The sequence below is a fragment of the Hesperophylax consimilis genome, chromosome 1 (assembly GCF_061612785.1).
Source record: "Hesperophylax consimilis isolate HC1 chromosome 1, BYU_Hcon_1.0, whole genome shotgun sequence".
In the NCBI taxonomy this organism is placed as follows: Eukaryota; Metazoa; Arthropoda; class Insecta; order Trichoptera; family Limnephilidae; genus Hesperophylax; species Hesperophylax consimilis.
In genome coordinates this window covers 46167682-46193485 of record NC_142836.1, presented here as the reverse complement: position 1 = coordinate 46193485, position 25804 = coordinate 46167682, and the positions used below count along the sequence as shown (strand labels likewise).

The window sequence follows — 25804 nt, the reverse complement described above, 5'->3', positions numbered from 1 at the left end:
TGCCATAAGAAAAGTAGAGAAGCATCAAGATTATTGTGATTGCCGCGGCGACGATAACGCATGTCAATATAGCACAAAAAATGACTGTAAATGTGAGGTGCGACATCTTTCCTTACTACTCAATATTATTACAAAAAAAATATGTTTATTTCTTCTTTAATATTTGTAAAATTACTTTCAGGAGTCATTTTAATTGTTTATAAATGAAATACTTTGTTTACGCAACTTTTAATTACTGGCTTCTTCGTCAGGATAATTAAAATTAACGAATTTGAATATTGTTAAATACTATTTAAAAACTCTTTTTTTTAAACTGAAACACTTAAATTTATTTTCGTATTTTATTAATTTTGATATTTACACATCATAGTTACTTCTTGACTATTTTATGTTAAACTATAAAAGTTTTCGATTTATACATAAATGTGTTATTTTATTTTTATTAAATTTCAGTTTCAGTTTCAGTGCCGGTAACCCGGGCGTTTATTTAATTTCATGTTTGTTTACATTGTTTTCTTTTCTTTTACCCGCCTCACAAGACAAAGTCTGTTCCGAGACGGGTAGACATTAATGTAATAAATAACTTTATTAAAATAATTTAATTTATTTTGTGCAATTTATTTTAATTTTTATAAAAAGAACTAATTAATTACCTTTAACTATAATATTTTTTTGTCTATATGTACTTTATTTAAAAACAGTTAATTTTAATTGTCCTGACGACGAAGCCATTGGCTTAAAACATGTAAATTATTATTATTTTGAAGTGGTGTACACAAAATATAAAATTTATAATATAATAAATATGTTTGTTTACTAGACGAATTTCCTACGTCCTTAGGGTAGGTAAAGCCTCTATTCTCTTTTATCCTTATTCATATTGCTTCTCTCTTTCTCTTCCGATTCTTTCAATTCGATCTCAATGTAATGTGATTGATATTAAAATAATTTACTTTCGGAGTAAATCTTGTCACATAATGAGGGCATTTATAAATAGAGAAATCTTCCTTTCGGCGACATTTTCTAAAAATAAACGAGGGAATGCTCCGCTTTTATGACTCATGCCAGATAAAATAAAATTAATCAAAATCTGATCATTAAAAATACTCACATTTACTTTTCAGCGAAGTATTATTTACGTGAAATAGATTAAGGATAATTATAATTTAAAATAAGATTCTTTCACGTCTCTATAAAAAAACTTCGATAAAAACGAAATACAAAACATTTTTTAAAATTTAATTTGTGATCGTAGCCGGAAAAGCTAGGTGGCGCTTTGTATATTACAGGTGATTACTACGAGTGCAATAAAGTAGCTATTTTCCTGACAGGTAAATCTTTTCAAAGTCGACTCTTGACGTCGTTAAACTTTTACAATAGTCAATTTGGAGAAAAAATGTAGAGTTAGGTTTTAAAAATAACAAAAAATTAAGTACACGCACCATCTTTTGTGTATTAAATTACATGTTTGCATTACAATCAAAATAGTTAAACCCATGTCAAAAAAAATCACAATTAGTGGAATCGATATATTAATTCATAGACGCTAATATAATACGCTAAAAATAGAGATAGTGTTTTCGTAAACTTTCATTTTTCGTTTGTGTAAGTTTAAACCCTATCTACAATTTCGGAGGCGGGTATAGGTATCGCTGTCGCAGGCCCCATTTATTGGATAACTAAAACACCTGTCACAGGTCACCCCAAGAGGTACGCTACGTTTGGTGACTTAGTAGAGGCGCCTGGGTTCATGAAGTGAGGTTTTTCTAGGTCTTGGTGGTGGATGCGTTTGCCCACCTACTACATGACGGGTCGGATCGGGAGAGACTGGTTGAGGAAGACCTTTTGACCTCTGCAGCCGGACTCCCTCTCAAAACGTCGCCTTTCACCACAGAGGGAGGGATGGTTCATACGTCTGTCACTCCTAGACACATTGACCACCAGATTCCAGCATACCTTTTCCTTCGCAGGACTATCTCTCCTTCATTTTCCTAAAAATATCGTTCACACAGCATCTCAAAAGATGACCTAGGCCCTGATGTTTTTTTTTCCTCAGCGCCTTCCGTGTAGAGCTAATGTAAAAAACATTATATTCTTCGTATCGATTATTGAATTCTATTGCAATAGATGTAATATGATACCAACACCAAAACATACATCTTACAAATTTGTGACAAGCCGGATAAGAAGACTAAGCCGATTTAAGTATCGGAACAACAGCAAAACATAACCTACCTAGTACGTTAAACTATGTATATATATTTAATTTTTTTAACCAGATAATTATTTTAATATTTAGTTGTGAATTCGAAAGGTGTAATTATTTTGTCTAAATTTCTTGGGGTTAATTTTGACAAATAGATTTTTTTCTAAGGTGTGCGCTTTTATTTAGCATTATCCTCATCATTTGGGAGGCAGGTTTGGATACCACTGCCCCGAGAACCATTTATTGGATAACCAACACCTCTGCCATAGGTCACCCCAAGTGGTTCGGTTCATCGGGTGAGATGTGTTCAGGATGCAACTGACCACCAACTGCGTGGCATGCCAGATCGGGAGAGGCTGGTTTGATAGCTCCGACTGGTCTTTCAACCCATCGCCTTGTGCCGCAGTTAGAGGGATATATTTATATGTCCGTCACTCCTGGACACACTGATCCCTAGCTTCCTACCTAATCCTCATACCTTTTACCTTCCCATAACTTCCACTCCTTCCTTTCGTTAAAAAATTATCTCCACAAAGCATCCCAAAAGATAACATAGGCACTGAAGAAAAGGCTTGTATTGACTTGGCTAGAGCTAGAATTTCAACCTTAGCAATAAAGTTTTTCCAGTAAACAAAAATGGATTTTTATTGTTCTTTCTTTATATCGGAAAAAATTTTTGTAATGAAAAAGAACTGGCGGAAAAAACAGTTAATAAGGTTTTTATTGAACAACGTGAACAGTTTTCTAGAAAGTTCGGAACTCTTGATAGTACAAAGAACTTCAGGAATTGGTATTGCTTAACGATTGACAGAAAATAACAAACCTCGCGAACTTAAGGTACCTATCTTCTTAATTAGTAATATCGGAGACGATGTTCTAAATGGACAATAGCTGGTGAAACCTTCAGTTAGAAGAGAGAAAAGGAAGTCTGAAGAATATAATATGATCAGCATATTTCTTTCTTTAGCTTTTTCTTTAAAACCATTTTCTTTATCACATGATATTGATCGATATAATCGATCTGCATATAAAAAAAATATTTTTTGACATTAGGAACCCAAACAAAACGGCTTTATTTAAATCTATTTTTACTAGAGATTCTACAAAAGCGATATTTTAAACATTTTTGCGCTACGGAGAAATTCGAAACATTCCGACTATAAATCATATCCGTAAATTATTTGACTCTATTTATTTACGTATAAATTATATAGCGGCCTATAGGCCATTTGATTTTTCGATAGGCACAATTGACACACGTTTTTTTACGATACTTTTGTTTTGAATGATTCGCTCATTTTATTGTAGGCCTCCCTTCCTTGGAGGTTTATATAGATGTTTTCAAAAGTTATATTAAAACAAATAAAAATAAATCGTTCGAAACATTACATCAGGTATTGGTTCTCCAATCCAAGCCACTTGCAAATCGTCGTCGAAAGTACATACATTGGTCGACATTCTTATTCTTGAGTCTAGTCAACGGTACATGCTTACATACTTACGCCAAACATCAAAAGTCATTCCAATCGAACAACGAGTGGGTCGAACCACTCGTTGTTGGAGTGGATTTTTAAATTACGTTCTGCTGAAGTCTTTCCAAAAGTATTCAATTTGAACATTTACATTCTCTTGGCCACCAAGGGCGTATGTAAGGGAGGAGGGTTTAGTGGAATCAAACCTCCCCACGAACTACCACATTACTTGCACTTCTCAATGTGATGTAAATAATAAGTTGTAGTAAGCAGAGGTCCTAAAAAAGTCTTAAATAAAATGTTCACCCCCCCTCCCCACCCCTTTCTGGAGAAATTGTCAGAACCCGTGTTCCGACACTGTTATAATATGTTCGAAGTTTACTAAAAGTTTATCAGAAAACCTGTTTATTCATTTTTTAAAAGCTTGCAATTCCGTTTTCAACAAGATTGCTAATAATTTGAAGATATTCTTATAAATTGGCAATACTTATTTTTCTCTGTGTGCACTAAAAATAAATTAGAATACAATGTACTTCATATGACAACTGGAATATGTATTTGTATCGAGGAGGATTTATAAAATTTCTCTGATATGTATTCATTTAAGTTCTAAAAATAAACACAGCTGAAAATAATCCGCAACTACCAAATTTAAGAGCATAATATACTTACATGGGTACCTTATTATTTCTATTATACTATATTTCTATATCTAGGCAGGTCTTGATTAAGTTTTTCGTTTAGTAATCCTTAGCGGATGGACACCTCAACACTAGTCTTTTTCAGTATCAACCTGATTACTGTTATGTTATGAATATGTAAGTGTATATTTGAATGTAATGCATGGGGGAGTGTGTATGTCATCAATTTTGTGTTATCGACCATGTTTAATGTAATTGTATTTGCTATAGCTTTGGTATGAATCTGTTGACAAACCTTATAAAAAAAACAAATATAAAAATAAACCTTAATATTATCGAAGGAAGCAAACACTTTGTGATGTGACATTATATATTAAATGAAAAAATACACTTTGTAAAACACCACTTTTATTTTGAATTAATATTAACACCCAACCAGGTTTCGCTTAGCTCAAGCTTCGTCAGGGCTTATTATATCAACTGTTGATATAATAAGCCCTGACGAAGCTTGAGCTAAGCGAAACCTAGTTGGCTGTTAATATTAATTCAAAATAAAAGTGGTGTTTTACAAAGTGTATTTATTCATTTAATAAACCTTAATACCTCATTACTCATATTTTCTCCTCTACCTGCGTCTTTAAGGTTTTTACTTTTGTAAGTGCAATACTTTGGAATTATTATTTTATAGGGTTCGATGAGCGGGTTGCTTTTTGCAACTGGGTAGCTTTTAGTGCAGTTTTCAGTAAATTTTATATTCGAATTATGTAAAAATCCATATACGAACCATAAATTCAATTGGTGCCATCTGTACTTTTATAATAAAACCATTAATTCGACGGCCGGCGTGGTCTAGTGGTATACGCTTTTGACTACAGATCCGAAGGTCGCGGGTTCGAACCCGGCGTGCGCAAATAAATTTTATTTGATTAATTTGTGTTATTTCACAATTAATTCATTTAAAATAATATATAGTATATTTGCGGCACGTTCCAGAGTGGAAGATACTCTCAGTATCGCCCTGGTGTAAGACCACCATTCAGAATTGAAACGTTGCTTGAAATGGCTTTAGCCGTGTTTGGTGACCAGATCTGAATAGCCAGGTACTTCCCCACCTTCCTCTTCCCCATCTCCCTCCCCTCCCCAATACCCTCAGCCTCACAACATACCCCAATTGGGGATGCCATAGTCTCACTGGCTCCAGACGGGAGCAGTTGGGACTCTTGTGCGGTATTACTGTAAAAAAAAAAAAAAAAATTAATCTATTATTTGCCAATAAAGAAATAATATATGGTTTTCCACCGAACCCACTAAGCCCATTATCTATAAAATGATGGCCGTGAAAACGTGTCATATCACTATGTATAAAAAAATTATGTTTGGAAAAACTTTCTGACGTTTGGTGGTTTTTTACACTTATTAATTAAAACATGGTTCATATATGTACACAAAATTACAAAATTTCATGAAAATTAACAAACTTTAGGGCTTGTGCGGGAGACCTAACATCCATTTTTTATAAAAAAAATCGTTTGTTACTTATTTTTAAGCCCTAATATTACTGTTTTTTAACTTGGAATAAAAACAAAAGTTACGATTTTATTTTTTTTTAATTTTAAAAAAATTTGATATTTTTTGAAAAAAATTTTAACTTTATTCCTTGTGCGGGAGACCTAAACATTTTTTTAAAAATCCAAAACTTTTTGTGGTAAGTTGTGGTACCTAGTAGCAACTTTATTTTAACTTGGAATTTGAAAACAAAAAAAAGTTAAAGATCGATACACCCTAATAGTCACTGGCTTCAGACAATTGGGAACAGTTAGAACTCTTGCGTGGTTTAACATTAAAAAAGTAAAAATAATCAGGTTTCCGTAAATTATTTTTTAACCCTCCAATTGCTATAACCTTTCAATTACTATAACCCACACTCCTATAGCATAGCTACAATTGTTCTGCTTTTCAATATGTAACAACACGTGCCATGACTACCAACAACATTTAAGCATCGAACCCTGTTATATAAAGTGGCATAAAAAGTTCTTAAGGGTCTAGAGTCATTCGAAATCAATGTAGCTTCGTTCAATAAAATAATGGATTCTTGGTCTTGACGTGTGCGGTGAAGGAGGAAACCATATGCTTCCTTATAATGCCGTTGAGAAAATTGTTGGGTCCCCTCCAACGTTCTTATAAACATTTTTCGAAAAATTATTATAAATGTAATAAAGTAAATTATAAAAGCAGTATATATTAAAAGTAATAGTATATTTGAGATATTACTTTAGACCTTTTTTTTCACAGTTTAAACAACTCATCAAAACTCAAAGATAATTTTTAAATTCTGTGAAAGTTTTGTCATTATTTCAGTTCTGTGAAACAACTGGCCCATGATGTTATAGTAACAAAACTTGAATACAAATTTCACAGAACTTGAATTTTTTTTAAATTTGATGAACATAGATGTCATGAGGTGACGTGTGTAGTATATAGGTATGTGTGTGACGTGTGTAATGTATCTGTTCCTGTTTGTGTGTGTGTGAGGGTGTGTGTGTGTGTGTATGAGGGTGAGAGGGTGTGTATGTGTGTGTATTTGTGTGTGTGTGAACAGTTTAAATTATTGACATGATGCGACGTTTGAATTATTATTATTGTTGCCAACTTACTTAATAATGCTTCTTTTGTTGACTTTTTTGTTTTTATTTTTTTCATACATTTGTTACTAAAATTTTGTTTATTTTTGTCTACCGGTCTCGAAACGTCCGTGTCATAAACTTTTCTTTTTTTGTTTAAATTTAATTTAATGTTGTTATTATTTTAAATTTACATATATGTATTTTTTTAAATGATATTATTTTAAAGCTGCACATCTTGATACAGGAATCCCCTAGTGAGATGTCCAGAGTATGCTTTTTATGTAAAAACTGTTTTTTGAATTAAATAAATAAATAAATAAAATTTGGGCAGTGAATCCGAAAAAATGTCAATGTTAGAGTTAAGACAAATATTATTTAGAGTATGAAGAGCTCGGTTAATTGGCAAATTAGATGATGCATATTAGGGTGTCCCAAAAAAATTAAAGTTGTTATTTTTGAACGCATACCCTCTAATTTTGTTTTAATAATGACAAAACACTTATAATTTTTTTTTCGTTTACTTTGAACAACTGCAACCCGTGCCGACTTGCATCGAAAGATGTCAGTACTTGTACATTAAGACACCAGCGAGCAAACGTGTTGATGAGCGTGTAGTAACTTGCTATTTTGTTAGTAAACGAAAATCACTCGTTCAGGCAAGATGTTGTTAGATTTACCCACTTCTAAAAAAATTATATTGTTAATAGGAGTCGTAAAACACCAAATATCGGGTTCTAAACTGCCATCTAATGGACAAGTTCTTGAAGTTTTGTTGTACAATATCCGGAAAGTGAATTTAACTGTCAATATATACCAAATATAGCTATAGTTGGTATTAAAAGCTGTGTTTGAAGTAAAAATCAGTCAAGTGACTACAAGCCCTGACATACCTACCACTCTTCAAAAAGTTTCGAGATAACTGTAAAAATGTTGATCCCGATAAAATTCAGTGCTACAGAGAAAATCTCACATTGCACCTAACCGCTTCCGAAATCGATGATTTGCTTGACTTTTACCATACTGCACTGACAACAAAAATACTTGGAGATGACTATTGAGAGTTTTTAGAGTTCTGTGTGATAGTTTTAGGAGGAGATACAGCGAGAAAATTTAAGATTCAGCCTCCAGGTTCTCGATGGATGGCAAAAGCGCTTTATTCCTTGAAAATATCATTAATTTGTGGGCAATTTAAAATTACCGGTAAGGATAAGGCGGCACTTTTAGACGTTTGCCTGTTCATAGTAACATCTTATGTCAAACCATAGTTACAATGTATTATAGTAGTTAAAGCACCTTACCAGGACTTTTGCTTTTTGAAATCGATGAAGGCTTAAGAAATATTGATGAAAACATCTCAATGGCAGCTTTATTTCTGTTCAGTAAGCAGTTATGGTATTTGACCGATGAAGGATCTATTTTATTGCTGTTTGACGACGCTGTGGATTCAACAACTAAAATAAAAATGCTCGAAATATCAAAAAAAAATATTTTATCAACCCATGACAAACGTTACATCCCATCGAAGGAAGATCTTGATGGTAAATTGTATGGTAAGTTTATTAAGTAGTTTAAATTATGTTTTGTATTGAGGTTTTTGTTCATATCATAATTTAGTGACTTTTGTTTCAGAGAAAAATATTTACGACTTCATTTCAGTCAAGAGCAAGTATTTGTTTGATCGTCTGAAAACAGATGCCAGTTTTCTTAACGAATTCCCTACGATGTGGTCAAATAATGCTTCGTATCAAGAAGTCAGAAAGAAGGTGTCGCCGCTGAGGGTAGTGAATGATACAGCTGAAAGAACTGTTAAGTTTATGCAAGATTTTCATGGTTTAATCTCACGGTCGAAGAGGAACAAAAATAATTTTTGTTACGATGCGTTCAGGAACACCGGAAGATTTATCCTGACTGTAAAAAACAAACGATGAAAAAAAAATTTAATCAATAAACCATTTTTAAATATAAAATACTACGTAATTGAACATTTGTGCATTTTTAAATTTTATTTATCCGACAAAAATGAAAGTTGAAAATTCTTCCATATTAACTCTGTACCATATGTTCGGCATCAAGTCGGCACGGGTTGCCGGTGTTCAATCAAAATAATATTTATTATATGAGTTATTGGGATCAAATGGAATAAAATAAGAGGGTATGCATATTTAAATTCATGAAAAAAAAATTCTCCCTTATGTCCTGGGACACCCTAATGCATATGTTTTATGAGTAAGCGTGTAGAATAGCACTGCATGTCGTGTACGTCTCAAAGGTATGTTAAAGTTAATAAGGGACAGAAGTTTGGCACAGTTAATGTCATTGTTTAAAATTCTGTGTATAAATATTAAGTCAGCTACTACTCGTCTTCGCTGTAAAGTTTCAAATGTTTACTCAAAGTTATTGTTGAATTTGTAGGTAATATATTTTATAAATTTATTTTGTGTACGTTCTATACTATATATGTAAAGTTTATATTGTGTATTCCAAATTTTCGATGCATATTCCAGTGAACTTCTGACTAATGCAAAATATAACATTACAATTGTACGCGGATTACTGAATACTTTACTTACACGTAGCACGAAACCAAACATTTTATACGACCTATTAACGATTGAGTGTGATCAATGTGCTTATTAAATATAAGTTTGCTATCAAGGTAAACGCAGAGGTCTTTACATTCCATTTCAGAGATGACAAGTTTATTTTTGAGTGAATATGAGTACTTAACTATATGTTTATTTCTGGTGAATGTCATAGTGTGACATTTAGAAAAGTTTATATCTAGACAGTTAACTTGCAAAAGCTTCTCTAGATCACTCTGTAACGCTTTGCAGTCAGAAAGATAACAAATAGCTTTGAATATTTTAATGTCATCGACATAAAGTTCATATTTGGAATTTTGAAAACATGATCCAATGTCATTTACATAAATGTTGAACATTGGCGGACCTAGGTGGGACCCTTGGGGGACAACAGATATTAACTCGATAGATTTTGAGAAGACACCGTTGATTAAGATTACCTGATTATGGTTACTAATGTAAGATTTAATCCATCTTAACAAGTCACCGTGTATACCAAGTAGGACGAGGACGTAGGATTTTTTCAAAAGAATTGAGTGTATTACGCGATCGAACGCTTTAGAGAAGTCTGATACATAGTATCAACCTGCTCTTTGTCATCCATCTTGCTATTCAGGAAGTTAATTAAAAGGGCCAAGTTGGATGTCGTATACCGACCTCTCATGAATCCGTGCTGATTCAGTGCAATGATTGTGGAAATAGCCAAGTATAATTGATTAAAGACAATTTTTTCTAGAACTTTGCTTACAATATGAAGTTGGGAAATTGGACGGTAGTTTTTAAAGTCATGCTTACCACCCGTTTTATAGATGGGTGTGATAACTGCTGATTTCCATTTGAGGGGAAACGTTCCTTCTGTTAGTGATTTTTTATAGATGGCGCAAACAGGAAGACTGATATACTTACTACAGTTGCGTTTAAAAACTCCGTGTAACGTATCAATTCCTTGTCCTTTTTAATATCTATGCTTGAAAGGTATTTCAAAGTGATGTCTTCATTTATCTAATTGATGATATTTATGTGTTGTTCAGAGGATCTTCCTTATTATAAACAATGAGTGTTGGAAATTCATTTCTAAACACCGTTGAGAAGTAATCAGCAAACAAGTCTGTAACTTCTTTGCTGTCGTGTGCTGTCGTCGAATGATAGGTCATATTTCCTGGTATAGTGGGAGATTTTCTTTGCATCTTAACATAATTCCATATTTTTTTAACATTATTTTGTATATCTGATTCCAATCGAGCAATGTAGGCGTTATGAGTATTTTATAATAGTATAATTTTCTTTTGTCTTTTGCGAAGTATTGAGAAAGATTGGTAATCTAGTGAATTCTTGTACCGTTTCCAGGAGCGAAAAAACGAATTTTTCATTAGTTAAATTAACTAAAGCCACCGAATACCATGTTGGGAGTTTGGTTGATTTGGTTACTTTCTTTGGAACCAGATTATCTATCAGGGCATCAATAATACCATAAAAATGGTGTACCGTAGCATCCACTTCCTGTGCATTAACGACAGAGGAACAATCGCTATTTCTGAGAGCATCATTAACTACTTCATAGTTTAATTTTTTGACTATTTTGATTATGTGGGGTTTTAGGATGGTAACAGGGGAGGAATGTTTAGTTCAACTATAATAGATTTATGATTTGATTATATATAATATATTATATATTATATTATATTTCATTATACCTAGCTCTCTAATTAAAAATTTAGGCGTATTAGATCTATCAAAAAATTTATATATAAAGATGCAAAAGTCGGTCATTTTGAATACATGTAGGATAACAAAAGATTTTTTAAATATTTATGTTGAGGGATCAGTAGGATTTATAGGCCCTGTTAGAAGTTCTACCGAGCCGAACCCTCTGATATGAAAATATCTGGAGACGGTGAATTTTTTTTCCCATTTGATATCTGGTGATTTGACGTGTTGTTGTTCTTGTATTGTTTTGTATTTATTTTACTTATATAATGCACTTACATAGTGTTGATTGACTAGCTGATCATTTGTGGAAAAGTGAGTGGAAGGGTTAAGTTTTTCCTTTGGGGAAGACTTAACCCGGACAACTAAATCGGAAGTTTAAAAAAAAAAAAAAGAAGAAAAATAAACGGTAATTATTTGAAATTCTGTTGATAGAAAAAAATGCTAAATATGCTTCGAAAATTATTAAAAAAACAGTTTGTTCTGTTATTTAACATGTTATAGGTATGAAAAAATTGTATCTTTAAATTTAACATAGGTATTTGTCGAGAGATTATTGCTCTATTTTAAACGAGTCGTAATGTATATAAAAATTTAAAAATCTTAATTATTCCCGTTTTTTTTAATATTAGCGCGATCCCTTTAACATGTGTATTTACATATCTCCCTGTCTAACCATCTTCTTCTTAATAGTGATTTATTTTTAGGGTATTATACCGCGTAGCGCTACCTCTTTTATCCAATGTTTCGGACATCATTGCAGTGTCCGTCAGCAAGGCAGATGTGTTCGATAATGATGAACATTGTAATGCTGCCCTAAATATTGGCTAAAGAAGGAGGTAGCACAACACGGTAGCGTACTTAGAAAATAAATCACTTCGTGAAAATCACAAATCATGTAATCTTCTTTGTATTTTTCTATGAGTCTCAAATAAACAGTATATAGACACTTCCTGAAAGAATACTGAAAGAGTCAGGGCCTGAACCCTAAACCGATAATATAATAAAGAAAACTACATTATCTCGGGGCTTGTGATTATTCAACCCTTTACCGACAGTAAACCAAAGTACACATACAATTGATAATACGTACAATACTTATTTACAAAATCAAAGTAATTCTAGATGATTCAAGCCACGACATTAAGAAATAATAGTTTTAGAAAATTTTAATAAATGTTGTTTCACAGCGTAAATGTTTTCAAAAATATTTGTTGTACCAAATTACATTTTAACAAGATGTAATAAATACGGTTTCCATATAAATTACAAAGCAATTATGAATCACTAATTTGTTTAGGTTTGAGATGATTAAAGAAAAATTTCTCTCAAGCAATCCCTAGAAGGATTGAATTTTATTTGTATTGTGTTCGAAATTTGTTATTTAATTAATAAAGAGTACACAAACTAATTACTAAATAAAATACATAATAAGAGAAGACTTGGCATACCAATAAAAAATTCTGTCTATAAGGTAGCACAAAAATGGCTGACAAGATGGTGGCAACACCAGTCCGTTTCCATGGTTATTATTCAGTGGCGCGACATTTGAGGCACCAACAATTATTTCTCACTACCTATCTATTCACACAAAACACATATCTATTCACACAAAATACAGTATTATACAATACTGTATTTAAATGTAATATTTTGTCTGCCAAGCCAATATGGAAAGTAAATAATAATAAATTTTCAAAATTTTGATGCAAAATTTCATAATATGTTGTGGAGGTTTCATGTTGCAGGAGTCGTGGTTCGCCAGGATACTTACTCGGTGCTGCGGGGTCATTGATTCGGAGTAATGGAAGAAACTTCCACGTTTAATAAAATTTATTAATCAGAAGGTTACGAATAACATTTTAGAGCGAAAGTGATTTGAATGGATAACAACGTGTTGGTTATACGACGCTCAAGAACAGAATGGCGCTTCGGTCGCCGGCGTGTCCGTTGAGACCCTCGGTGACTCGAGCGGCCGGTGTTGTCATTTTATAACGGGTGACCATCTTCTGATCACTAGATCACGATTACTAGATCACGACAATGTATTTTCTATTTTTTGTTTACTCTGTAACCTAATAAACATAAGTATACCGACGAATGATGTGTCGCCGAAACGTTCTTAAAAATTTTTTGAACATGATGAGTTCTTGGTTGACTTCCAAACCTCAGGTCACACATCTTTCATGCACCTTCACTTGGAAACCTGAAGGTGTACTTATATCACAAACATGTTACACATACCTATGAACATATCATAGACATATATCTATGAACTTCATATGTATATGTCTATGAAAGTAGAAGGTAGGAACTTGGTAAAAGAAAACAAACCATAACGCAACTTGTGTAGGAACTTTCAGCAACAATTTCAACTGAAGTGATTTCCAAATAATCCATTCTTAAAGTGTAATATAGAAAAGAAAGTGATTGCCATTATCAAACTTAACCTTTTACACAACGGTCTTAAATATTGATTGCTTTTATAAGATAAATCAACTTACAGTTCAAAAAAATGGCGTCGACACGTAATCGTAATACTGATTAAACAAATGGAATTTGGCAATGTGGTTTTAAAAAAAGAACGTGGGCGATGAAATTGTTTTAATGTCTCTCTAAAAAGGGATGCGCGAAGGTAAGAGAACAGTGCAACTTGTTTTCTCTCTATGTATTGTAAGTGCACTTCCTCTCTTCATTCTCAATTGCATGACATAAACTAACAATCTTAGCAATATAAAATTATTTTTACTAATGGTGTACGAAACAATTAATGAGTGTTTCGAATTGTATATTTGTAAACACAAATACTTCAGAATTTTTTCCTGTCTACCTGAAGCGAATAAAAATTGATGGATTTATTTTTCCAATTGCTGGCATTGTTGGCTTTGCGCCCTATTTTTTTCATTCAAGTATAGCTACACGTTCAGATGACGTTTACACACGAAGAATAAAACCGGAATAAATAAGACCGGTCGGTGGCCGAGTTGACATCGCGCTTGGGTCCCACTCAGGCGTAGTGTGTTCAATTCCTCGGCTGGCTAAGTCCTCCATCACAAAACAAGCAATATTTTCAGCTTACTATAGTGGTAGTAAAAGATTTTCAAATATTGTCAGGTTATTCGTAACTTGGGAATGTTTGTCTTTATTTAAAAAAAATATAATAATAATAATCTTGTTAAAAACTGACAACATGCAAACTTCCTGGTAATATAAGTCATTTAGAACACGGGTTCTTTTCCTTATAGATATCATGACGAAATGAGATAATATCAGTATTTGTGTGAACACGTGTACCGCCGCCAAATAATCCTACATGGTTTTCTTTCTGCCAGTTTTAATTCAGGTTTGAAATGGTTAAATGGTTTTAACAGCATGAGAGTAACCTATCAAATATGGATATGCGATAAAAATGCTAATAACGACATTACAACATGACATTATTTTATAAAGCAAACTTTTTTCTGATATGGGTTATTAGTTGTTACTAGTTTGATCTGAAACGACGATATTTCGTGCCTTAAAACGATTCAATCCCGGAAACTTTTGTTATTCGTTGTTGTTATTAGTTTTTTTTTTGCTGGTAGGCATGTTTCAAATCGATTTTTTGGAAAATAGTTGGCAGTGGCGAGTCGTGGCTTTATTTTGGTTTACTTACGATAAGCTTTCAGTTATCCTGGGTAGCATAAAATGATAAAATTGATCGTTTTGATTTTACTTTAACTTCTGAAATTCAAATCCTCGTATGGGCTCTTCTTCTACGCTTCTCTTACATATTTTTTTTTGGTGGACTTTCCAGATTTTTTGAAATCTCAGATAGGTACAGATTGACTGCATGTGAAATAATACGTATAATTAGTGGCCGTGACCAAATTATTATTATTTTTGATTATTCATCACAAAATTACGAAAGAATTCATAATGTCTCACTAATGTATAATATCATTTACGTATTAACATTGCAGTGCCAAGCCGTCCAAGCTGGTGGCCAAGCTGATAATAGGCGGAATATGGATGGCCGGAGCGGCGGTGGCCACCCCCATGGCCATCGCGCTGAGGGTCCGGATCGTGGAGGAGAGTGACTTGGGTAAGGATACATCTCATTTATCTCCTCACTCTGTCACAGTGGTCTTTTAACCGTCACTCAAAGTGGCTGACACATCTCTGCGCCCGGTGATCGCCTATTGTATCTCGGTTCATTTAAACCATGCCTAGTAGATACAATGAATAATATGTTGAAGAGTTAGAAAGCCCACATACGATAGACCTTAGTTTCGGCGACTGTTGGAAACTATTAAAAAATCCATACAAATTCAAAGCGTAGCGTCGCCGTGGCTTGGTTGTGCAACTCCATATATCGTAATGGATTTCGACTGTTGCAAAGCAATGCAACTGATAATCGTCTATCGTATATCTATTTAATTAAACGAAATTTGGAAGCAAAAACTGATATTGAAGTAATAGGCAGCCCACATACGAGAGACTTTTGTCGCGGCGACAGTTAGAAACTATTCCAAAATCCATACAAATTCAAAAAAGTCTCTCTAGCGTAGTGTTTTTTGTGTATGCACCTCCATATGCCATATATAAGTCACTGAAATGATTAATTATTTGAAAAGTCAAATGAAATATAATTCGCTCCGGCACTTCTAGGTCATCAAAAGTTTTACTTGCTGAAAAACATGCTTTGCGGAAACGATGTAATTAATTATTTTTTTCATTGGAAACGAATCGTACACTCGTCCACTTTACTTTTTTGTCAAATAACATCGATGAAAAAGAGATTTTTTTGCATAATTTGTAATTATTAAAACTAAACTCAAGTCTTTCATGTGCGGCCTGACTTACTTCGTAATCATCAAACAAACGTTTAAATAATATTAGATATTCTTTCAAATGAGTATTCATACCAATGCGCTTATCCCATAGGCCCAATATTTTCTCAGAGTTCTCAGTGTGCAGATATTATACAGGGTGTTAAAAGACGCACTTTACTTACTTTAGCCAGTGTTTCCTGACATTATTTCGAGTAAAAATTGAAAATGAAATTTTGGAATTCGGTAAATTTTTTATTCATGTTACCAGACTTCAAAATTTAATTTACAATTTTTACTACAAATAATATCAGGAAACACTGGTTAAAATAATTTAAGTACTTCCCTTAACATCCTGTATATAAACAAATAAATATCAATCAATAAAAATATTGAAGTGGTTGGCCGAACCTTTTATTCTGTTATAGTTTTTCGATAAATGGTACTTCAAAGCTCTAAAAGTATTGCTCCGAGTCGCTCTTCAACTTTCCCATTGAAATTATAAGATCTGGCTTTTGAAGAAGTGAAACCATACAAATTCGTAACTTTATATTATCTGACTATCGAAATTGTTTTTTTTTTGTGATTAAAAAAATAAGTTTATTTGAAAAACGTTGTTCATTATTTAAAATACTTTTTTTAAATTCAGTAGATTCTTATAAGATTAGATTTAGATTGGTAGTGAGAAACGATACGAAACGATAAGAGTATAAAAATTCAAAAAATGTGTGCATATGGATGAAATAACTAAAATATCAACAGCCCACCCCCCGCAAGCTAACAGAAGTAGAATACGACGTACTGTCACTATGTTTGTCCTTCCTCGAATGGTGAGTAGACGGCATATGCGTCAATTTGGCAGTACAATGATTGCACAGCCATACAGGGGGGAAGTTGGGGTTTGCCTACACATCATCCGATTTGACAGTACGGTGATTGGTTTTGTTCCGTGAACCCGTCCAGCGCGCAAACGTGTTATGGCTCCGTCACTTTCTAAATATAAACGGATCAGATTAGCGTTGGATTTATTGACAAAAACCAATAATCCAATTCGTAATAGAAAATATTACGTAAAAATAGTTAGTCGAAAGGCGTAAGTTTAGCCACATAAACATCGCAAGGGAATAGCATAGCAGATTTCACTCACTAAACGCACGGAGAAATACTACTATAGTTGAATATTGCTAATTTATGAAGAATCTCTTCAAATTATTCGTAATCCGGATAAAAACAGGATTTCAGGCCCTTAACGAATGAATTGATAGGTTACCTAATGAACTTTAAAAACTAAAATACGAACGTATTATCACGACGTCGCAATCTGAAAATTTTTGCATTTTGTCATTGTGTATTTAATAATATTCAAAACATTCCCGGATTACGAATAACCTGACAATATTTAAATCTCCTACTACTACCACAGTAAGCTGAAAATGTTACTTGTGTTGGGAAGGTGGACTTAGCCAGTCGAGGAATTGAACACATTATGCATCGGTGGGACCCAAACTCGATGTCAACTCTGCCACCGACCGGTGAATTGTTGAATATTGCCAAGGCAAGTGCAAACCTAACCAACCAACACGTGTTCCTATATGTTACGTATTTACTAATGTTTTATCAGAAAACGGCCTGCAATCCCGTTTTTAACCGGATTGCCCATAATTTTAACCTTAGATAACTAATCGCTCGTCGAGGCAACGACGCGCTACTCGGCGAAATACGAAATCACCTACTTCCCCCCACTCCCCGACCTTGACTCTTTCATTACCTTCCTAATTTGAGTAAACAGTGCAGCACGTGACGCAATTTCGGCCACACGCATACTAGGACGTGCCTTATGACCATCTCGTCGTCCGCTGGATGAAAGTTTGGTTATAACAATTGTTTTTATTTTTAAGGTACGTTCATTCATATATTCTTATATTTATTGTTAATGTTGACGAATCTTCTACAATAGAAGCTCCGGTTCCATCTACATCAAACGTGCGTAAAATTTGCTACATGTGTCCATCCAAGGCCCGGAGGATGACCAAACACCGTTGCACCAAAAGTAGAGGGTCTATTTGCTGTCCACATAAGGTTTACATGTGTGGTCACTGTGTAGACTGATATTTTGATATTAATTTGTTAATTATAAACCTTACTTTTGTGCCATGTAACAATTTCCTATCTTAATTAAATATTTTTGATTTATTTCTAGTGTTTTATTGCGTAGTCCACTTGACGAAAGTGTAGTTACAATGAAACCAGTTTAGTTATCTAGGGTTAAGAGATTTTTATTAAAAAAAACAAACATGTCTAACAAAAAAAATAAACTGCCTTTTTAAGATTAACCATACGAAGGAGGCCATAAGGAAAAAAATAATTATCTCAAGGCCTATGTCATCTTTTGAGATGCTGTGTGGGGGGTCATTTTTAAGGAAAAGAAGGAGATGAAGTTATGGAAGGTAAATGGTATACGGGTTGGATAGGAATCTACGGATCGTTGTGTCCAGGAGTTACGGACATATTAATATATCCCTCGCACTGCGGCGCAAGGCGATGAGTCGAGACACCAGTTGGAGCTACCAAACCAGCCTTTCCCGATCTGACACTCTACGCAAATGCAGAAGCATCCTGAATACACCTCACCCGTGAACCCTGGCAGAGGAGAACCCTGCAACGTAACCAAACGTAGCGAGCCACTTGGTGTGACCTATGGCAGAGGTGTCGGTTATCCAATAAATGGTTCCCAGGGCGGCGGTACCCAAACCTGCCTTCCAAATTGAGCCTAATACCGAGGAAGAGTTTGAACTTAGAAAAATGATTGAAGAAATCTAAATTAAACTTGAAAGCAATAAAAATTGAAATATTCAGGATAATTGAGGAAAAATAGAGGTAATTCATATTGAGAATGAAAACAGATATGAAGAAATTTCCGTATAAAATAAATCAAATTTAATACCATTGAGTTCCTGTCCAACAAATATGCCGATACCAATTAAAAAAATCAAACACTCCCAAGAGGACCTACTTAGATTACAAACAGTTCAGGTTCAAAAAGTTTATTGATTGAAAAATTACAAAGCCGCATTCAGTCGCTGGAGATTGAAAGGAAAAACAGAATAACTAACTTGAAGTGTTATCATCAGATACAAAAAAAAATTATAATATAATATTTTTACTGTAGCGAATCATCAGATACAATAAAAAAAAACATTATAAACAACTGCAAGACAACAAACTGCAGTCAGGGCTCTAAGGACATTCAAGAGATTTTTAAAATTACACGGAGGAAAAACCTAACCAATTGTTAAACTTACCTCAGAAACTCATAAAGGTAATATTTACTCTGCTAAAAAAAATTACTACCCTGAAAGTGTAGAAGGCAAAATGAATACAAGTGTTATAGGTATGTCGGGTCCCAGAAACCGAACTCATGTTTCTGAACTCGGAACTTTTCAAGGCAAGCGATTATGGTTTCTAGACAGGCAGTTAGCTTGAGAACGCAATTACAGGATAGAGGCTGAACAAAAGCTAACAGTCATAATGAATTTCCTACTTTTATTTTCAGCAATAAGCACTAAACATCGATCAAACTATCTGATCAACCCTTTTATATACAACATATTTAAAATTATTAATACTACTGTGAAAAAATGTTATCTATTTGCTAATTTGTTTTATTAATCCTTGTACTTTTATGTAGACAGCTAATATATGTCAACATTTAACAATACTTTTAAATGTAAAGTAACTGAAAAATTATTTTTATATATTAATCATTCCATAACTTTTACTCCGCAGACTATTTATTCTTGTAATGTTGACACAGTACAAATAATATTTTCCACTCTTCTGCTAATGTAATAGGTATGTACATTTCTTCTCCTTATTCTTATTAATTAATTCAGAATATTAAGGTCATACCGGCAGACAAGTAGCCGTGTGGTAGCTTTGCTGGAGTAATTTTTTTTAAATAACTGTATTAACTATCATGTATTTTTATTAAATTGAATTTTAGAAAAAACAAGTTTTGTTCTGGCAGATATAGAAAATCACAATCCAAACTTTTTCGATAGTTAAATATTGAGTAAATTATATAGACTTGGTACATAAGGGCTGGGTACGAAAATTCACGCCGTAAGCCGGATCAGAAAGCTAGTGAATACTAAGTTCTATAAATATGTCGTTTCGGAATATTGTTCAAGAAATGTTTATTTTGATTATGCAACTTTGTATGAAACAGGTTACCCGCTTTGTATACACGGGAAAAGCAGGTAGTCTTGAAAAATAAGATTTTCTTTGATGGCATACACAATTTATCACTGCGTTTTGTTCATGACCAGATCTCTTTTACCTGTTATCAAAATTGAAGTATTGAGAAAATGAGAAGTTTAATATCTTCATTGGATATTTGATATAATTACGTGGACGTTAAAAAAGGCAGCAACTGGCCCAGTCAGTCAGTTTTCTGACGACATCCGTGAAGTCTGTGTTTCATTTGCAAATCCTTACCCAAAGTACCGTCAAGAGGAAGCCAGCAATTTACATTCGACGTCACTGGCGTTATCGTACAGTAGAGAAATATTTAAATTTTATGGAGATGCCTAAAAATTTACTTACATGGATATTTTAATTCATAGTAATAACAAAAATAATTTGCTTAAAATGCCAATTAGTAAAGTAAATGACAAAAAAGAATGGGTAAACGTTGGAAAAAAAATATGAATAATATGCCAAAAAACCTCTCGAGTGGTTAGTTATTCAATTTACTATTGTCACCTGTGCTGACGAGAGTATACATACTCGTATATATGTTTAAATATGGTAAGCTCGTACATTCCGTGGCAGTTAAGCCCAACTGACCATAAGTAATATTAATCCCACATGTTGTTGTGAAGTAGATATTTTCGTCGATAAACTATACAGATTCAAAAAAATGTTCTGGCTGCTGAATAATATGTTTAAATAATTATATTACGTATCACTGTAACTCTCGTGTCTCTTGTCTCTCCTAGTATTATTTGTCATTTTACTGAACTTATGTATAATTTTATATTATTATTTGTTTGGTTTTTTAATTCTACGTAAGCTGTATTTAATTGCTTTTTTACATGTATGTATGTAATTTATTAGATTTTTGCCGGTAACTGAGTTTTTATAACTGGATATTTCTCACTTAAGTGAGAACATCTATAAAAACCCAGTGTAAATAAATGTTTGAAATAATTTCAATTCTTGCAACATGCCAATTTTTATATTATTTTTCTCGTAAATAAATAAATAGAAAATAATACCTCAAACCTCGTTTTAAAATGATACAAATATATTTTTTATTGATCTGTTGTTTATGAAAGCATTCAATATAAAAACAGTTTTAACGTATTTTGTTTTAAAATAACCTCTTTTGTAATAAATACCATTTTCACTATAAGTATTGCCCATCGCAAATAGTAACCCAAGGCAAGAAATTTTTTATAGGAAATCAGTTAACCCAATAAAAACAAATGCACTAACAAACACACTCCTCACACTCTATAAATGCTGTCGTCCCACAGGGATCGGTTCTGTCTCCGACGTTTTTGTTGCACATCAATGACCTTTTGACATGTGCACCGATTCATTGTTACGCGGATGACAGTACAGTTCATGATAGCTTTTTGTTTGACAAACCCACAAAGGGCACATAAACTCCAACGGCTCGGAGGGCTTTGAAGCAGAGAATGGACGGTTATCTCGAGAGTATTTCCTCCTGGGGTAAAAATAATCTCGTCGAATTTAATGTTTCAAAGACCCAATCCTGTCTGATTACGTCTAAAAGGGATCTAAATGATAATCTAGTCTCCTTCAACGGAAGCAATCTTCCGAACAGGCCTTCCATTGATATGCTTGGTGTAACTATAAGTGCCAGCTCAGGTATGGGGGCTCCATCGAAGCCAGAGTAAAGCTGGCCTCTCAGAAGCTGGGCGTACTGTACAGGGCCCGCAGATACTTTAATAGTACACAACTGCTGACCCTGTACAAATCGCAAGTGCGCCCTACTGTCGAATTTGGCAGCCATCTCTGGTCCGGAGCCCCTAAATACCTGAAAAAAACCCTTGACTCTGTGCAAAAACGGGCGGTCCGTTTGATAGATTCCCCAATCTTAACAAACGGACTGCAATCTTTAGAGCACAGGCGTCAGGTAGGTATGCTGTCCTTGTTCTATCGGTATTACAATGGAAGATGCTCTGAGGAACTAGCGTCATTGATCCCTTCGGCACCGGTGCGTAGTCGGGATACACGCCAAACGCGCGCCCAACATTTGTACACGGTTGACATTTGTCACATGAGAACGGGTCGCTTCTACGATTCGTTCTTAAGTTCAACAGCTCGGCTGTGGAACGAACTGCCGGCCTCTGTGTTTCCTCCCTCCTACAACATGGGACTCTTCAAGACCCATGTTCACTCCTTCCTCTCCACAAAAAGACCCTCCACAAAGCATCCCCAAAGATGACATAGGCCCTGAGGGAAATTATTTTCTTCAGGGCCTCCTGTGTGGAGTTAATATAAAAATAAAAATAAATAAAAACAAACAAAACAATACTAACAACACTGGCGTCGGTCTTCTTTTTTCAATTCTTGTTTCTTCCAAGAAGAGGAAGAAAACGAAATGACTAATTGAATGGGACATTGTGATTACACAACAAACTAATTACCTATTTTAACCCAATGATTAAAAAAAATCGCGTTTCGTGAATAGTGTATTTTTGACACTAACATTAAATAAATATAAATAATCAACAAAAAAACTTTCTGCAGTAGAAAATCAGAACTGGTTAGTTCCATTTTCATTTTTTTTCGAGCTTTTGAATTATTCTTTATAATTGAACGGAAGGTATAAAATTACAATCGTGTTAAATACCAAAAAATCCAACGACTTTAAATACCGGTCGGAATTCATAAGAAAATAATTCAAACCATTTTTCTCATAAATATTTCTGTTGAAAACATTTCTCTTTAGAATTAATTTCTAGAACAATTATAATAACTTTCATGTCTTGACTATTCAGAACCGTTGTAGTCTTGTGAAATAATTAATGAACCTGTTTTTGAGGGCTGCATTTAATTTAAATGGTGTTTAAATTTGAAATGTCGTATATACGAACGTAAAATACTTGGAGAACATTATTAATCAAGACTTATCAGACGATGGCGATATCGAACGACAAAGGAGAAGCCTAAGCATAGTGTATAATATGATTGCCCGCAAATCTTGCAAATGCACCAATACTGTTAAAAAAACACTGTTCAACGCATTCTGTACCGGCCTGTATACGTGTGAGACATGGTGTCACTACCGAACTTGCTCGATGGAACGACTCCGAATCCTATATAATGACGCCTCTAAAATCATATTTGGATTCAGAAGATACGGCAGCTCATTCACAATTTTCATGGAATTAGGACTAAATGGATTTGCCAGCCTTTTTTTTTTTTTTTTTTTTATAGTGAATACCTCACAAGAGTCCCAACTGCTCCCGTCTGGAGCCAGTGAGACTATGGCATCCCCAATCGGGGGATGTTGTGAGGCTGAAGGTAAGTGGGGAAGGGAAAGAGGAAAGTGGGGAAGTACCTGGCTATTCAGATCTAGTCACTAAACACGGCTAAAGCCATTTGGAGCAACGTTTCAATTCTGAATGGTGGTCTTACACCAGGGCGATACTGGTAGTATCTTCCACTCTGGAACGTGCCGCAAATATACTATATATTATTTTAATTAATTTAATTAATTTTAATTAATTAATTGTGAAATAACACAAACTAATCAAATAAAATTTATTTGCGCACGCCGGGTTCGAACCCGCGACCTTCGGAATGGCAGTCCAATGCGTTACCACTGGACTATGCCGGCCGTCGGATACAGCCTGATGATACACCGCCAACACGGTGGTGACCGCAACCTACCATTACCAAACGCCACTCCTGAGTGAGCGCTGGGCCCAACCTCACTCAAGACCACGCCCTACATAGTGGTCCTTAATTGCTTATTTATTTTTCTTTATATTTTTGTATTTTCGGATAATATCTATTGAACAAAAATATGTATAGCTATATGGGACTTGTGGGATTGCACTAACCTCCCCACATCCTGGAATAAATATTATTTTTAATAATAGCTTATATATTTTTTATTTGAAATTATAAATCAAATATACAACTTAATAATATGTTATACAACATTCTTAATTAATTTAATTACTCGGTTAGTGGAGAAATGGGTCTAACTGTGGATCTGGTCAATGTATTAATATTTAAAATACATAATTACATGGTAATCAAACGCAGCATAATATATTATATAAAGTGTGTTGCCAAGGGTCATTATTTTTGAAGCATAAATAAAAACCTAAATAGAGTACACTGTTTTGTTTTCTACAAGTATTCATTTCGACCTTGCGTCAGAAATTAAAGAAAAAAACATTATTTATAAGAATTTCTAAAGGTTCTTGGCAGTACTGGCAATACATTATGTGGTTCAAATGATTATTTGATGGTTTCAATAGAAATGTCCCGTAAAAAATATTTTTTTTATCTTCAGACATTAAGTGCTTACTCAATAAAGTATTTATTAATACGTGCTATACACCTTTTTTATGAATTGACTACTTCTTTATTTATTTGTTTAATTTTTATCGTGGCCTCCATAAAACAGTTATACACAAATATAATACAGAGATTACAAATTTTTATGAAATAGTGAATAAGATTATAGCATGCTCAGGCGCAGAAAGAAAAAATTTCTATGTTCTTTAATTCTAAAATACATCCGAAGCCGTTTTTGTATGTATCATGCTTTGTAATAAAACGTATTCGTTCTGTCTCATTGCTAACTAATATCAACCTATGTGAGCTACTTTTATTGTATTAGTATCTTTCATAAGAAAAATCTAATTTTGGGACAAAAATAATATTTTTAATATGTTGTTATAAAAAAAATCAATAGCATGTCGGCTTTTATTCACAATCCATCCCTTAATCTTGCATTTAATTATAGTAAGTGTGTATTGTTTGTGCTCAAACAGTAATGAATGTTCACTTAATATTTGAATGGCTAGATGAATCCAGAAAAGTTTTTTTATTTATTTTATTTAATTTTGTCATAAACGGCAGTTTTTTTACATTAAGTCCATACAGGAGGCACAGAGGAAAATAATTTTCCTTAGGACCTGTGTCATCTCTGAGGATGATATATTTTGAGGAGAAGTAGTAGTGAAGTATAGAGTGGTCTCTTCAAGACCCATCTCGTAGGAGGGAGGAAATAGAGAGACATATTCTCGTGTGACATATGTCAACCGTTTACACATGTTGGGCGCGCATTTGGCGTGTTTCCTTTTGGCGATTATGCACTGGTGCCGAAGGGATCAATGACGCAAGTTCCTCAGAGCATATTCCATGGTAATTCCGGTAGAAAACGGACAGCATAACTACCTTACGTCTATGCTCCAAATATTGCAATCAGCTTGTTAAGGTAGAGAAATCTATCAAACGGACCGCCCTTTTCTGCACACAGTCAAGGAAGTATTTGTTTCCTACATTAAATTTGACTCAGGTATCACGTTATGATAAAAAATAATTAGATATTGTTTTGTCTCTATGTTTGTACTGGTGTATCAATATGAGAAGACACAATGAAAGAGGTTGTAAAGGTCACAGTGTTTTTATTGGGTGAGGATGCAGTATATGAGTTGACTTCAGGACCAATGATGAAGACTCCGGATGCAGGCTGTGAAGTG

The 25804-nt window shown here is 33.8% G+C and overlaps 1 protein-coding gene across 1 annotated transcript in view; it reads left to right on the top strand.

Moving 5' to 3' along the window:
- The window catches only part of LOC149427005 (neuropeptide Y receptor type 1-like), a 245641-nt gene that overhangs the window by 147850 nt on the left and 71987 nt on the right, over window positions 1-25804 (top strand). Inside the window, exon 4 of the mRNA XM_089635168.1 lies at window positions 15198-15319. Coding sequence (XP_089491294.1) covers window positions 15198-15319 — 122 coding nt within the window. The remainder of the gene's footprint in view (window positions 1-15197; window positions 15320-25804) is intronic.